Consider the following 16,535-nt stretch of genomic DNA (forward strand, 5'->3'; position numbering starts at 1 on the left):
ATAGACACAAGTTACATAACTTAAACTTTATGAAGTTGCCAATGCCTTTTTATATCAGGTAAAACCCTTTCTTTTTTAGTAGTTCGTGAATGAGTGTAATTTAAGCTAGATTACCTTGAAGACAACAGAAGAAACAAGTAATTAAGAATTTTGTCCCTCTGGGGAAAGCTTTATATCTATATCTATTGCTAAAATTAATAATGATTTTGGGTGAGTTTAATTTTAAAGAAATATATACCAGTCACTGGGGGAAAGACGAGGAAATCATTATGTGTTTGTACTTCTTTTGAATTAGCAACAATGTCACACTGATTGAAAATACAATTTATCTTTGCTTAGATTTAGAGTTTAGAATGATTTTGTTTTCATCTGGATATTATGAGAATGCAATCATCTTGCTTTGTTTAAGGTGCATTAATTATTCTAATTTATTGTTATTCTTTTCTAGGACTGAGAACTTCTGTCATGTTTTGAAATTCTGTTATTCATAAAGCCTGGTATTTATACTGACTAGCAATTGAACCTGAAAAAGGTCAAAAAAAAAAAAAAACAACTTGAAATAAAACTTTTGTCATGACAAAATCTCATTAAAAATCATCAATCATCAATATTTATTAAGACAAACATTTATTTTATTTACTGAGAGGAAAAATTGGGCAACCTAAAACTCTGGAATACACCTGACTTCCGTTTTAAGAGGGAGTTTGATCATGACTCTATGAGAAGGAGGCTTGTTTGCTTCAATTGGTGCTGTAATTATTTACATGTTAAGAAATAATTTGGTAATATTTGTGTATTAAAGCTAAACTGTAGGGCCGACTGAAAAGTCTTTGACGAGTAACCATCTCTAGAGACCTAAAAAATTATGAAAAGCTCTAATATTTCAGCTACATTGGTTTCTGCATATAAAAATATCTATCATAGGAGACAACTACCACATGAAATAAGGTGGATTTGTTTTAGTTGAAAAAGAGAGCTAAAAATTTCCTGTGGATTATGGCAACAGTACAAGAATACACAGTGCGTTTATTTATTAACAAAAAAAAAAAAAAAAGGTAAAACAAATTGTGAAAGCAAAAGCTGGTTACAAAACCAGGGTTTTTGATAGCCTTTGCCTTAGTTAAACATGTTACACGTTAATATGCCACAGATGATAGATGCTATAAAGTGTAAGTTAGCTTTTGCTAATTTTCCCCCTACCCAGAGCACTACGGAAAATATGTATATGTAGGATCAACGCTTCCTCCTTCAAGTATCACAATCTTGTGGTCACGTAATCTTCGTGGGTGACTGTGTCTGTGAGGTTTACATCATAGTCTATGCTAGAGTCCTCGTCCTTTGCATGCTTCTCCTTTGGTATGATTGGAACAGTGTCCTCCACCACCACCTTCTCCGACTTGAAGGAACACACTCTCTTGCCCACCTGTAAACCCAGGGTGTCCGTATTCCTTTCTCGGTGGTCTACTAATATACACTGTTCACTGAGACCCGGGATGTTCAAGTCACCCCGCGAAGCTAATCCTCGAGATTCCAGTTGAATATTTCTCTCCAGTGGTCTTTCGGCCTGTTGACGAGTAACTTCTTCTGAGACAGAGAAGATTTGGGTTGCATTTTGCTCAGCAGCATTTTGTTTTGATCGTCTGTGAAATAACCCGAAGTTTTTGATATCGGTCACAAAATTCACTTTTCTCTGCTTCTCCCTCGGCGGCTCCTGCACCACCAGGGCGGAGCCATTGCTTACGTTGTGTCTCTCGGAGGCAATGGCGGCGGATCGCGGGTGAATCAGAGTGGTTAAGTCGAAAAGGCTGAAGTTCTTTCGCTTGTCCTTGCTGCTGCCTTCGTTATCGCTCTTTTCATCCGAGTCGGCGGAATTGAAGGACTCTTTCATGGCCTGAGCCGCCTGCACGGTGGAGAGTTTGCTTCCCCGGAGCAAGCCCAGGACTTCAAAGCGGAAACTGGAAATGTCTTGCTTTAGCTCCTAAGTGGGATGTAAAAGGATGACATTAGCTTAGGACCTGAACAGATAGACATTAGGAACCATCACCAGCATGCTTCATGTATGGCTCTGGTGTGTTTTCACTCTTTTTTTTTTTTTTTTTAATTTTTTATTGGTGTTTTCACTCATTTTTAAGAGTGAGGATTCCGCTCTGCTGCGGTTCTGTCCCTGGCCCTTGAGTCATTTTGATGCCTGCTCGTTTCCCCGCTGGAGCTCTGTGGCAACACAGAGACTTCCTGGGGCCGATGCAAAAAGAAATAAGGGTGTATATTGGATTTCTGTGGGACTGCACTTTCAAATGCTTCCTCTCCAAAAGCTTCATCTGCTTTCAAGTCACCTCTCGTTCTCTCAGGATTGCATTTTTTTTTTAAAGATTTTTAATATTAGCACATGTAGCTGTCCCAAGGGCCATCTAAAACAAAGTAATTACTGGGACGTCTGCCCTTCCAAGAGTTGGCGGTTACCTTCAGTTGTTTACCACCTTGGAGTTGAATTTATCTCAGCATCTGGGTCAGCTGCTAATCTCACCAATTGCTTCAGATCAGACAGCATTTCTTAGATTCATCCTTTACTTTTATCTTTTGGGACAACTGAATTCTCAATCCTAACCTGACGCTGGCCTTCCTGGTGGCCTCCTGCCTCCAACCTACTTCCCAAAGCACCATGAATCATTTAACTACAAAATTTGGAGGCTGTGGCTGCAAAGAACATTTGGGATCCTGGACAACTTTCAACCCGGGCTTTGCATTTTGCAATTCATCTACCTTCTTTCCTAACCAGCTACTTATCTCTATTCTCTTGTCAGACCTGTTGCTTTTCACTGTTAAAGAGTCTTCTGGAGGGTTTTTTACTTGTTTGTTTTTGCCTCTAAGATCTTACAGACTTGCTCATTCTTCCAAAACCTCTAAGAACTCAGGCAGAATAACAAAGGTATTTTATACACATGTGCAAGCATATATACATTACATGTATTCCACCTATCTCTTCTGATAGAATTAAGAAAAAAAAAAAAAAAACCTCAGGGAGAAAGACTAAGTTTGTAAGGTATACTTAAGCGTAAACCTTGAATTTTCTACTACCAAAGCTGTGCAGAGCACAAACAGGGTTTTGTTGTTGTTTTTAGCATCGTAGTTACTAAATGTTTCGGGTTCAGAAATCAGACTGAAATTTAAAGCTCACTCGTTAGAGTGTTGCTAGCATCAGCAAGTCCAAATGCCACTGGGCACTAGGATTTTCTCTGCCTCCAAGTATACCCCCTCCATATTTCAGATTGAAAGTGCTTGAAAACAGTCTATTTTGAAAAGAAATTTCACTGCTTTTTTTCTTTTTAATAGTTAAATAGTCTTGAATTTAAAAGTAAGAATTTAAAAGTAAAAAGTCTTGTGTTTGGGTGGCTCAGTCGGTCAAGCATCTGGCTCTTGATTTCAGCTCAGGTCATGATATCAGGGTCGTGGGATCAACCCCTGTGTTGGGCTCTGTGCTCAGTGGGGAGTCTGCTTGAGATTTTCTCTCTCTCTCTAAAATAAATAAATCTTAAAAGAAGAAAAGAGAAGAAGAAGAAGAAAAGAAGAAAGAGAAGAAGAGGAGGAGGAGGAGGAGGAAGAAGAAGAAAGAAGAAGAAGAAGAAGAAGAAGAAGAAGAAGAAGAAGAAGAAGAAGAAGAAGAAAACGACAATGACGACGACACATGGGCTTGCTGGAACACAGGGCTGAGTTTCCAGCTCTGATTTTAAATGTGCTTGTCTGGTTCCATGCTCTGCAGAACCTGCCTCTTGGTGATGAGGATGAAAATGATTACCTTAAAGTTCTCTTCAGTCAGACCTTCTTCAGTTTTGGCATCTCTGATCATTGCGGCAACGTATCGCTTCACCAGGTTCCTCATAACCTCCTGAGGCATGTCAAAACACAAGAATTGATATTCAGTGCAGAAATATGATTTCTCTCTTGAGTCAGTTCTGAAGAGGGGACTGTACTTTATTTTAATGCAAATTTTCAAGATACACTAGAATAACTTACTTGATATTGGTGATGTCTTCTCAAATTATCAGCAGCTCGCCTCTGAAAAGGAAAGAGGCATTTACTTTTCAGTTAGAGTGATATATTACCATTTTGGAAAATAATTCATTGTTCTTTTAATTGAGAATATATTTTTCCTCACTTCTCCAAAGTGAAAATTTTACTAGACAATGAACAATAGCTAGAGAGTGCATCACATGAATCAAAAGAATGAATGAACCAAAGGAACAAAGTGCAAGGTTATAATCCCTACAGCAATTAACATATAGACAGAGTTAATGATGAGAACGTTGTTCTTTTAATAGAAGGTGACAGAGAATTAGATAATCATAGCTGATATGTACCCCAAATAACTTGAAGTAATCTAAGAGACACAGATGAGACATATCAAATAAAAAATAAAAGAAATATCACATAAAAACAAAAATTCAATAGAATAAAAAGCTCACGTTATACCAATATGGAGGTCTTCATAAATATTAGTGTAGCAAGATGGAGAATTTAGCCATGACATGCAACATGTAATCAGAAACAATGTTAGACCACTAAACCCCCCAACATTAATTTCAATCAGATGTACATTAAGAGGGATTTGCCGCTTTAATTAGGTGGTTGGATTTAACAGAAAAATAAAAGATTCTGTTCAAACATCAGGCTCATAAATTCATCATTTAAAAAAAAATGTGAGTCTCAGCTGTCATTCTGAAAAGATCAGAATGGTTTGGGAATGCAGCTAGAGTTAGCACAGAGCAGTGATCCTGGTGTGCAGAATAGAGAGAGAGGATGTTTAATGACTAAAAAAAAGTCCATAATAAATTGAGTTAAATAATAAATGACACTAAAATTATATAATTGCAGATTTCATGGGTATTCTCAACGTACTAGAAAAAAGCTATCATAATCCCCATTTTGTGTGTTGAATAAATATCAGTATTGATTCTTAAGGAAGAAAACTGACCAAATTAAAATAAAAAAATATTTCTGTAATAAAGGAATGAATTTGGTAGACTGTGAGAAAGCAAAGAGATAACATATTAGGGTTTAAATAAATCTTTTGATCTTATTCCTTGCTAAATACCTAATGATAAGCTGATAAAATGGAATTTTAAAAAGAGTTGTGACTACATCACTGTGAAATGACATTAGGAAAAAATCAAACAATGCAAAAGAAGCTTTTTTTCTCTTTAGGGGAATAGGGGAAAATGGCTTTTTCACTGGCCAGGAGAATAAATTTGTGTTTCATGATTATTAGTGACTTTTAGGAACAGTTGAGATAATGCTTACCTTCCTAAAAGCCACTAAATATTTAAGTACCATCCAGTTTTACACAAATCTTAAACAAATTTTCAATATGATTATGGCATTCATTAAAAGACTGGGAAGTTTGAAACTTACTACAAAATTAGACTATCTTGAAAAAAGATAGTGTGGGAATTTTATGACTGAGCCACAAGATGGAGGTATATGACTCCTATTGAGACATAGCTCAGCTGAAATCCAAGACAACACCCACTTCTGTAGACACAGGCCTTCCAGATCTCCTTAAATTTACTTCAAGTGGACAAAAATACTAAAGCAAGCTGTATACCAAGTTCTTTAACACTCTCACTATAAATATTTTACAAGAGACCTGTATTCCATGGTTAAGTTGATAGAAACTGTGAATTTAGTATAGAATTTAGTCAACTCAAGCTTGATTACTTTGGGCTTCTATTGCATTTTGCTATTCTGTTTTGGTCAAAAAGCCAATAAAAAGTAGTCAGCAGAGAGCAGTCTGAAGTCAAGATTTAACTTTAAATTTCCTTAACGCAAAATTAAAGCTAAGAATGACAGATTCTGAAAATTACAAGTAACAAGTGAAAATTATCATGATGCATTCTAGTATTGAAAAGAGCACAGACTGTCTTTTATTTCAACATAACCTATTTATAAACAAATTTAAAAATTTTAATACAAATTTTAAAAGATCAAAGATTACACTTTAAAAACTAATCCGAGACTGATTTTTCTAGAGAAATTTTTTTTTAAATTTTATTTATTTGACAGAGAGAGAGAGAGAGACAGCGAGAGAGGGAACACAAACAGTGAGTGGGAGAGGGAGAAGCAGGCTTCCCGCTGAGCAGGGAGCCGGATGCGAGGCTCGATCCCAGTACCCTGGGATCATGACCTGAGCCAAAGACAGATGCTTAAGGACTGAGCCACCCAGGCGCCCCTCTAGGGAAATTTTTTTAAAGAAGCAAAATAGTCTGACAGAGAGAGCATAGAAAAAGTTTCCTATGATGACTTTTAGGAGCTATTCCATATCCATAGCCCAGATTTAAGCCTAAGTTAATATAGTTAATTGTTTTTGCCAATCACTGTTCTTTCACACCTACTAGTAATACTACACAACTATCTTTAGTCTTGCGAGATTACATCAGCCAACTGAACTTCAGTATCCTAGGAAAATAAGAACCGGATGAAGCTAATCCTCTTCTGAATATTGAAAACAAAAATGAATGCAATAAATCCACCAAATGATGACCACTAAATTATGCAGCTCAGGTATCTCTCATGTCTATGTAATCTCTCCTTTTCTGGTTAGCACCACAGAACTGATTCCTATCAACCATTACTATGATGCCCACCTATCTCTACTTTCTTACATTCTGGGAGGTGGTGGGGTGTCACTTTAAGAACATGTACTTAGAAGGCACACCTGGGTTTGAAGGTGACTGACCTAAACAAGGAATTATCTCTGAGATCCTCTCCCATTCCCATTTTTTATTTTGCAAGGTAAGGATAAACACACTGGATGATTTTGAAAATTAAATGAGATAAGAGATTTAAGACATCTATCACTAATGTTAACTATCACTAATGTTAACTAACTAGTTCCCATCCTCTTTCCATTTTTTCTCTTTCCAATTAATAACCTGATTTAACACAGTTTTAAAAAAATATTCTTGAGTCATAAAACTAGATAAGTTGACACATATCAAGATTACCTCAGAGGAAGTAAAAGAAGATGTAATTGTCTCTCTTTGTGTGATTTGCTTGCATTTCATGCTTGAGGACTGCATTTTATTTAGCTAAAGAGTTGAATGCTTTTAACCTAGGCAGTAGAGGTGTGAAAGTAGGAAATTTGTATTTAAGTAATAGAGTGAGGGAATGGCTCTAGTAAATATGGATAAATGTAATGCAAATTCTGTAGGTATTTTTGTTTTATTAAGACTCTTTTTTTAGAGCAATGTCAAGTTCACAGCAAAATTGAGTGGAAGATACAGAGATTTCTCATATATTCCCTCACCCCACACATGCACAGCCTCTCCCATTATCAACATCCCCAACCAGAGTGGTACATTGTTACAATCGATGAACCTACATTGATACATCATAATCAACCAGAGTCCATAGTTTACATTACTGTTTACTCTTGGTGTTGTACACTCTTATGGGTTTGGACAAATGTATAATGACATGTATCCATCGTTATAGTCTCATACAGAGTATTTTAACTACCCTAAAAATCTTCTGTTCTTTGCCTATTTATCCCTCCCTTCCCTGCCCCCACCACCTCAACCTCTGGCAACCACTCATCTTTTTACTGTCTCCATAATTATGCCTCTTCCAGAATATTATATAGTTGGAATCATACAGTATGTAGCCTTTTCAGATTGGCTGCTTGAACTTGGTAGTAAGTATTTAGGTTTCTTTATGTCTTTGCATGCCTTCATAGCTCATTTCTTTTTATCGCTGAATAAATAATATTCAATTGTCTGGATGTACCATAACTTATTTATCCATTCACCTACTGAGCTACATCTTGGCTGCTTCCAAGTTTGGACAATTATGAATAAAGTTGCTATAAATATCCCTGTGCAGGATTTTGTATTGACGTATGTTTTCAACTCCTTTGTGTAAATGCCAAGGAATGGGATTGCTGGATTGTATGGTAAGAATATATTTAGTCTTGTAAGAAACTGTCTTCCAAAGCAACTTACCCTTTTGCATTCCCACCAGCAATGAATGAGGGTTCCTGTTGCTTCACATCCTTACTAGCATTTGGTGGTGTCAGTGTTCCAGTTTTTAGCCAATTTAATAGGTGTGTAACTCTAGTCAGTCATCTTTTTTGAGGGCCCGAAAGTTTTACGAATATCCCTGCATGATATTGGATTTTTGGTGTGACCTCTGTGAATTTTCCTTTGTGGGTTTCTATTTCATGAATCTTAGCTTGTAGGGCCAATTTAAGATATATTTATTAAGTGGTTACACATTCATGGCAGAGGTTGCAAGAACCCAGAGATGAATAAAACATACTTTTTGCCTTTAAACAGCTTAGTGTCTACTAGGTAGAATGCCAAGAATGTCTAGAGATGAAGGAAAAACAAAACAAAACAAAACAAAAAACAAACAAGCAAAAACATGGGGAGTGCCTTAAGAATGTGTTTTGAGTACAGGGAAGGAAAAAGTAATATTGGGCTAAGGAAAGAACCAGTAGCAGCCTTCAAACAGGGAAGAGGATTTTATTTAATTAAATTAATTAATTAATTAATTTATTTATTATTTTGGGGGGGAGGGGAATGGGATTTTAGATTGGACATGAAAGAATCATGGGACTCTGACAGATGCACAGACATTCAGATGGGCAGAAGATTGGACTACGGTCAGCAATATGTTGGCGCTGGAGGGTGAGAGACATATTAGGGCTACTTCCACCAGTACAGTTGCAATGTGCTCTGATAATCCGAATATAGGGATTAGCTCATGTCGGAAAGTTAGCATGGGTTCTTTATGCAGAATCTCAGAAGGCACAATGAATTCAGTGGTTGGCAGGCACCTGGGATTTTGATGAGTTGAGTGACATGTGATGAAAGTTGAACTTCGGGCGCCTGGGTGGCTCAGTTGGCTAAGCGACTGCCTTCGGCTCAGGTCATGATCCTGGAGTCCCGGGATCGAGTCCCTCATCGGGCTCCCTGCTCGGCAGGGAGTCTGCTTTGCCCTCTGATGCTACCCCCTCTCATGTGTTCTCTCTCATTCTCTCTCTCTCTCTTAAATAAATAAATAAATAAATAAATAAATAAATAAATAAATAAAAGTGGAACTTCTATGATAATCACGCGGCAGCAGTATTAGGTAGGAAAGAGGAACATGGAGAATTAGTAGATGAGACATCAGTTGGGATGCTGGTACCAGGATGTGAGCTGAACCAGTGGCAGTGGGAATGAAAAGGAGGAGAAGCAAAGGTCACAAAGGGATAGAGAATGTTGAGAGGGAACAGAAGCCAGGGGGCTTGGCAGCTGGAATGAGAACATGAAGACAAACATTTTTAGTCTAGCTGCTGACATGTTGGTACTATTAAAAAGTAACAAAGAATTCCACGTTGGAGATGCTGACAGAGGACATTAAAGTGGAGATGCCACTGTCTATTTTGCATCTTTGGGGAAGGTTAAGACTAAAGAAAAAGATTGAGGATTATATGCCCAGATGCAATGGTGCATCCAATCACAAATCCACATTTCTCAGCATTAATACAGGGAAACTATCGTGGACAATACAGTCACTGATAAATTGTGAATATATCTATCAGGAAAGCATACAATGACCCCCTTTCTTTTTTTAACTAGCTTTCTTAGGCTAACACTAAAATTGATTTCATTCTCTAACTTCCCTCTACCAAAGGTCAAGGAAAATCAGACTGGGTTTTAAATTTCAATACAGACATATTGTTTATTAGAACCAAACAGCCAGGGGGCACCTGGGTGGCTTAGTCAGTTAAGCATCCAACTCTTGATTTTGGCTAGGTCATGATCTCAGGGTCATGAGATCGAGCCTCGTGTTGGACTACCACTAAGGGTGTGGAGCCTGCTTAAGAGTCTCTCTCTCTCTTTCCCTCTTCCTCTGCCCCCCCAAAACCAAAAATGCCAAAGAGCTGATCTAGTCTCATTGCCTCATTTATAAGTAAAGAAACCAAAGCCCACAGAGTTCAGTGAGTAACTAAAATTCCAGTGTTCTCATGGCAGTTCCAGTTCTAAATCACGGACTAGAACTCACTCTTTACACTTCGCTCTGTCAAGTAGACCCTTAGAGACATTTGAACACACCTGCTATGTATTCTGTGATTTTGCCTCCCTTTCCCCAAAACATCTTAATTTGAGGGTCAGCACCATTAACATACTGGATCCATATTTCTTTGAATAAAAATGAGTAACCACAGATGCATGGTATATGTTGTATTAGATTCTTAGGGCTGCCATATGAAATACCATAGACTGTGTGGCTCAAACAACAGAAATTTATTGTCTCATGGTTCTGGAGGCAAGAAGTCTCAAATGAAGATGTTGGCAGGGAACTGTTCCCTCTGAGACTGAGGGTAGAATCCTTCCCTTCTTCTTCCTAGCTTCTCATGGTGGCTGTCAATCCTCAGCATTCCTTGCTTTGCACCTGCCTATTTCCAATCTCTGCCTCTGTCTTCACAAAGTGATCTCGTTGTGTCTCTGTGTCTTCACATGGTCATGTTCTGATAGGGACTCCACTCCAGTATGACCTTATCTAAACCCAATTACATCAGCAATGACCCTATTTCCAAATAAGGTCACATTCTGAGGTACTGGAATTTAGGACTTCAACGTATCTTTTTAGGGGGGACACAAGTCAACCCATAATATATGTACTCTTTGCAATAAACATAATGATAATTTTTGGCAATTGGTAACATTATTAAACATTATACAGTAGAACTACCATCAACAATACCTAGCATGGTTGCTATCTTTTTGTCGGGTAAAGATCACTTGACTTTCAAAGGCGTTTACTCTCACAGGGGAAGGTATTCCATCTTGTAATCGTCACTGGAAATGACCGAGAACAGAACTGACCGATTTGCGTTCATAAAAATAATATAATATTTTGTAGAAAGATGTGCATTTTAAGTCAGCAGTTTTCTTTGCAAATCATGTCAGAAATCTAGCAGCATCTACAGAATGTTCCTTGGCAGGGTGACTTCCGCTCAGGCGCCCAAGGCACACATGTGTGCCACATCGGCGTACCTCACAGTTTGTAGGTTCCTCTTGATTCGTTGGGACAAGATAAAGGCAGTACGCGGATCACAGAACTAATGATAAAGGAAAAGACCAGCGGAACCTCTGCTGCTGTGAGGGAACTCGGCATTTCCATGAAGTGTCAGATTGCCTTAGAGCAGGATGGGTTTTGCAGCTGGGAAAGAAAGGGCTCTGAGGGATTGGCTTTGACATTTCTTGCTCTTTATCTCTGGTTGTCTGCAGGTCCCCTGTGCTGAGTGTCAGGCACACTTCACCCAGCAGGTTCCCTGCAATTAACTGTCAGCCCGGCTCTCTCATTCCCACTCGCCTTTTGGTCCATCACTGACTTTGAGCCCACGCATTATGCCTCTTATCCTTTGCTTTGCTTGGTGAATCCCTTAGGGGCTGTGGCTTGCTATGCTTTTCTCCTTTTAAAAAGGAGGAAAAAGGCAAGGGGCCATTCCAAGATGAGACCCCTTTTTCAAAATTGCCATTTGACTCATTTACAGAGGGAGCTACATATTGTTCTCTATAAGCACACTTTCTAAGCATATAAAAATAAGCGATATCAAATGTCTGAATGTCACCCTGTCAAGCCAAATATTCAGGGTTTCACTCTGGAAACACCAAGAACATCACACAGTTCATTCCTCCACATCCCTACCTGGGAAAGTAAACTTAATTAAAAGGCCCGGTCAGCAAATTTTACAGCAGTAAATTAGGGGTTGGGAGGTACTCCTGGATGAATACTATGGTATCTATCAGCTATGTTGTTAGGCCTACTGAAAGTCGTGAAGATTAAGGAACAATGCATTTTGATAAATTAGCACTAAAAATACAGTCTGAAAAGCATGTGCTATTAGCATTTTCGCTCTATTGATGATAGCTGGTCTTAATCCGTTCACGGTTTCTAATTCTCTGGCAGTGGCTGAACTGAGTGTATGTCTGGCAACTGGTCAGGCATGAGTGTTCCATCTGTGGTCCCAGAGCTGAGTGATGCTAAATGACCCTAATGGACATAGTGTTTCATGTTTCCCTCACTATGAGAGAAAATCAGAAAGTGGATAACATGAATCTAAGGGAGTTAAAATCATTTTTTATCATTTTGTCCAAAGACCTCACATTTTTTAGTTCAGCATATTGACCTGTAACCTAAGCATTCCATTTTAGAAACCTGGCCTATGGCATTGAAATGTTTCCTATCAATTAAACACTTTGGCATTAACATCTTTTTACTTTAATTAAATGATCTGGACCTCTGAGCAATAAGTACAAATGTTGATTTTGTTTTCGTTTAAAAAGCTGTGCTAGACATTCTGCATGGAGCACTGGGTGTTATGCACAAACAATGAATCATGGAACACTACATCTAAAACTAATGATGTAATGTATGGGGATTAACATAAGAATAATAATAATAAAAAAAAAGCTGTGCTAGATACCAATGGTTTCTTTAACAGGAGTTCCTAATTAAAATTACAAGGAAATGCTAGTTAAAATAGAGATTCCTGATAATTCTAGCATGTGCTAAAGTCTAAGAACCAGTGGTTTAATATGGAGAAGGGTATTTGCTGATAAAATGGGGTTAAGTTAAAAATTGGACAAGTAGTAATATTAAAAACCAAAAGCTACAACATGTTTCTTATTTTACTGACCTCTCAGTAGGCTGCCTGTTTGGTGGGATGTTCATAATTTCCCAGAGACAAGCCATTTCTCAATAATGGGTTTGCTTCTTACAATAAAGGTTTTGCTCAATCAAGCATTTCTGCTTCATTTATGTTTCCCTCATAAAGCATTCCAAATGAAAGGTTAATTTATCCGGAACTCCCAATCACCCATAAAAGGAAGTCCAATGTTAAAAAAAAAAGTTAATGAATTTTCAGGGCTAGCTGTATCAGTATTACTCGGAAACCATAAATAGCCAGATAAGATCACCAATGATGGGCTCCTGGAGACTGGCCCGTGCAGCCACCCTGAGGAGCCCTGGCTGCAGGCTCTGCCTGGCCATGTGCAGGGAATGAGCACCAGTGTGACATTCGGGCAGCTGCTGGGTGACAAGAGTCAGTGAGTGAATCACACGGTGGGAAGGTTAGAGAAAATGCCTCAAAGAGTGCATAAACTCTACCTCCAGCTTAGCTTCAAATTTCTGCTTCACAAATGTGGCCTAAATATAAACCAGTTGAGATGCAAACAGAAGGTAAGGCAGGCTGTGAAACAAGGGCTTTGAGATACGGGAATCTGAGAGGAAGCTGAGAACAATGACAGGATCTGCAAAAGCTATTGAGAAAAATGAAAAGATGAATACACAACGTGGAAGGTATCATTGCACCGTTATTAGATTTTTCAGGAATCAAGAGGGTGATGGAAAACACACTGGTCTGGGAAACAAAAGACCCAGGTACCCCCCGACACACACACACCCCACTGTCACCAAGGGACCCTAAAACACTGGGCAAGGTAAATATGTCCTCTTTGAAAGGAAATGTTTGAGCTAAATGATTTCTAAGGTCCCTTTGTAGTGTAATGTGATACTCTAAGCCATCCCTTGGTTATACAGTGACTGTGATTCGTATTTCGAAGTCATCTTTTAATTAATGGAAATGCGTATATCTCCTTGTCTTCATTTGTCTACACTAATGAACTGTCAAGAAGATTAACCAAATTGAATTCACATAAAAATCAATTATTTTTGACATTATTTTTTTCATTTAACTCTTCTATTAATATTACCCAAACTTTTTAATTTACTTTTCCTTTATCTTATATTTTTCTTTATAAATAATATATAGGATTTACTTCCATCTAAGATCTAACTGTATAAAACTCAACTACAAGTATGCAAACCAAAATATTATGTCTTTCCTATTCTGGAAATGCAGTCTAGACTAATAGTCAATTTATAGCACTGAGTTTGATTAGGCTGGTGTTTGCCCAAAGCCTTAGCTTGGTGAAGAAGAGGCAGGATTGAGAGTGGGACGAAAGTAGAGAAGAGAGACATGACTCATAATATTTATTTAGTTGGTCATAAATTCCCAAAGCATAAAAATATCCATTATCAAAAGTTAGTAAGATATACGTGGCTAAGGAGAAAGGAATGGCTTGAGGTCACACAGTTAATTGTGAATTCTCTCTCTGTGCATCAGCTTGGATTAAATTTAGAGATAGAGACGTAAAAAGAAATTTGGTTTATTGGAGACCAGTAATGTATAGAAAAGAAAGCTTTTTAACTGACACCATTTACTCTCTCCCTCTGAACGGTGTGAATCACTGCTTTAATAAGAAATCCCAAATGAACTTTAAGCCCTTATTTGCATCTAAGAAATGATGGTAACCTATTCCTAACAATGCATCAACAGTGAGAGGATTCTGAGGGGTGGGGGGGACTTGGAAGTCAAGTTCTTAGGGTGGTTTTCTATTATTTTGGTGGCAGCTCAGATGGGTCTCTTAAAATATTAGAGCAGGGCCTCGTATCTTGTTACAAGTTTTGCAGCATCTTAAAACCCAAGATTCTCTCTCCTATTGCCTAAAATTAAACCAGTAAGGACAATTTTTTTGTGTGTGTGACCTTTATTTTGGGGCCCAGTAACTCTTTTGAAATCAAAGTACTCCTATGAGAGATAGCACACAACTGTACTAATCATTAATATCTTTTCAGGGATTGATTAAATAGATTTCTTATGAATTTAAGAATAAGATGTGAAAAAGGACAAGTATATTTCAATGGGGAAGAGAGTAAGCAGAGTTTGGCTTCTCTGAAATCTTTTTCTGTTTCTCTCACGGAAAACATTATTTATTGCTTACACTGTTGTCATAGCATCTTGCATGTAACAATATTATAATGCTAAAAACATTATATGACATGTACTATAGTAATATGTTCTCATATTTATATCTCCCTTATGAGAAACGATGCCCTCAAGAATGGAAAGCATACCTTTGTACCTCCTCCCACAGCCCAGTTCCTGGTTGGCACGTGGAACGTGTGCAATAATTGCTTATTAAACTGAAGTCATTGTATTTATTTTAAAATCATTTTTAAGTAATTTAAACCTATTTTTTTGACAGAAATCAAACATCTGGAATAAAATAATTTCACTCTTTCTAAAGTTAGTGGTAAAGTCTATCAATTGGCATGAGGATTGCCGGCTAAGACTTCATCATAATTTAACTTTGGTTTCTAAGATCAGATATATGCCCAAACTTTAGTCCTCCGAGTTCATGGGGTAAGAATTTATGAGAAAGAAACTACCTGCTTCTCCTAACCACCTCTCTGTTTGCTATACGCTCTTGCCAATCAATTTCTCTTTAGAATTTTTTAGAAATGTTACTGACAAGACAGCAAAATCAATACCACTGTCAGCAGAGAAAGGCCCATTTGATGCTGATAACAATGCCTAGTAGGCAATGAGGTTAACGGATGAGAAGGATCACTTAGGGCATAGCTAACAGTCAAAAACCATGTTAAATAAAATTCAAAACAAATTTAAAAATTTTAATACATAACTGGTATTACTTGGTGATTCTAATATAATGGCATATTAGAATAATTACAAAGCAATTTCTCTGAGCAAGTCAAAATGACTAATGAATGGTAGAATATGAATTCTCAAAAGACCACCATGAGAACTGTAAGGAAGAAATGAAGAATAACTTCTTCCATGTCAGTGGTTTGGCTGGAACAAAGTCTTAAGTCCATGTCTCTTCTGATGGAATTGCTTGAAGCCTTGGTTTCCAGAATGAAAGAAATTTCCGAAGGAAGTTTAACTTACAGTATAATAGGAGCATGGCTCTGGGTGGTCCTAACATTTTAAAAAAACCCAACTTCCGGGTATTTAAAATGATTGGGAGTAGGGGCGCCTGGGTGGCTCAGTCATTAAGCGTCTGCCTTCAGCTCGGGTCGTGATCCCAGGATCCTGGGATCAAGCCCCGCATCGGGCTCCCTGCTCTGCGGGGGGCCTGCTTCTCCCTCTCCCACTCCCCCTGCTTGTGTTCCCTCTCTCGCTGTGTCTCTCTCTGTCAAATAAATAAATAAAATCTTTAAAAAAATAAATAAAATAAAATAAAATGATTGGGAGTAGAAGCAAAATGTTGAGCAATTTGACATATTCTGAAGTCACTGTGCTTGAACATGGCACAACAATTTCAAGTAATAATATCCATTTAATCATTTAGTTGAGAAATTTTTGTCAAACATTATATGCTGTGTAGGAGCTTATGTTGGGCACTAAGAATACAAGATGACTGAAAACAGCCCCCCTCCCTTATAATCCAGAGAGAGAAGTAGACGATGAGTAAGTAATGCCACAAATAACCTGAGGTTGCAATTCTGAAATGGGCTAGAAATCAGGGGTACCAAGAGCCAATGTGTTAGTTACCCCAGCCTTGGCTCGTGGGTCCAGGAGAGGCCTGTGTCCGGTGGGGCTCCTATTTAAATAACAGTGACCACCCTCACTGTAGGAACCAGTGTCTTAGACATGGCAGCTGTGTGATAAATGGTCACCAAAT

General features: G+C 38.0%; 1 protein-coding gene across 5 annotated transcripts in view; it reads right to left on the minus strand.

The window, feature by feature from the left end:
- Positions 1-1,001: 1,001 nt before the first annotated feature.
- The window catches only part of TRPC4 (transient receptor potential cation channel subfamily C member 4), a 189,362-nt gene continuing 173,828 nt past the window's right edge, over positions 1,002-16,535 (minus strand). For all 5 annotated transcript variants that reach the window (XM_081814845.1, XM_006734013.3, XM_081814847.1 and 2 more), the window contains 3 exons: positions 4,012-4,053; positions 3,794-3,883; positions 1,002-1,978 (listed from right to left, as the gene is read on the minus strand). In XM_081814845.1, coding sequence (XP_081670971.1) covers positions 1,256-1,978; positions 3,794-3,883; positions 4,012-4,053 — 855 coding nt within the window. In that variant the 3' untranslated portion in view covers positions 1,002-1,255. The remainder of the gene's footprint in view (positions 1,979-3,793; positions 3,884-4,011; positions 4,054-16,535) is intronic.

Source organism: Leptonychotes weddellii, chromosome 3, assembly GCF_054177405.1.
Source record: "Leptonychotes weddellii isolate Sample4059 chromosome 3, ASM5417740v2, whole genome shotgun sequence".
Lineage (NCBI taxonomy): Eukaryota > Metazoa > Chordata > Mammalia > Carnivora > Phocidae > Leptonychotes > Leptonychotes weddellii.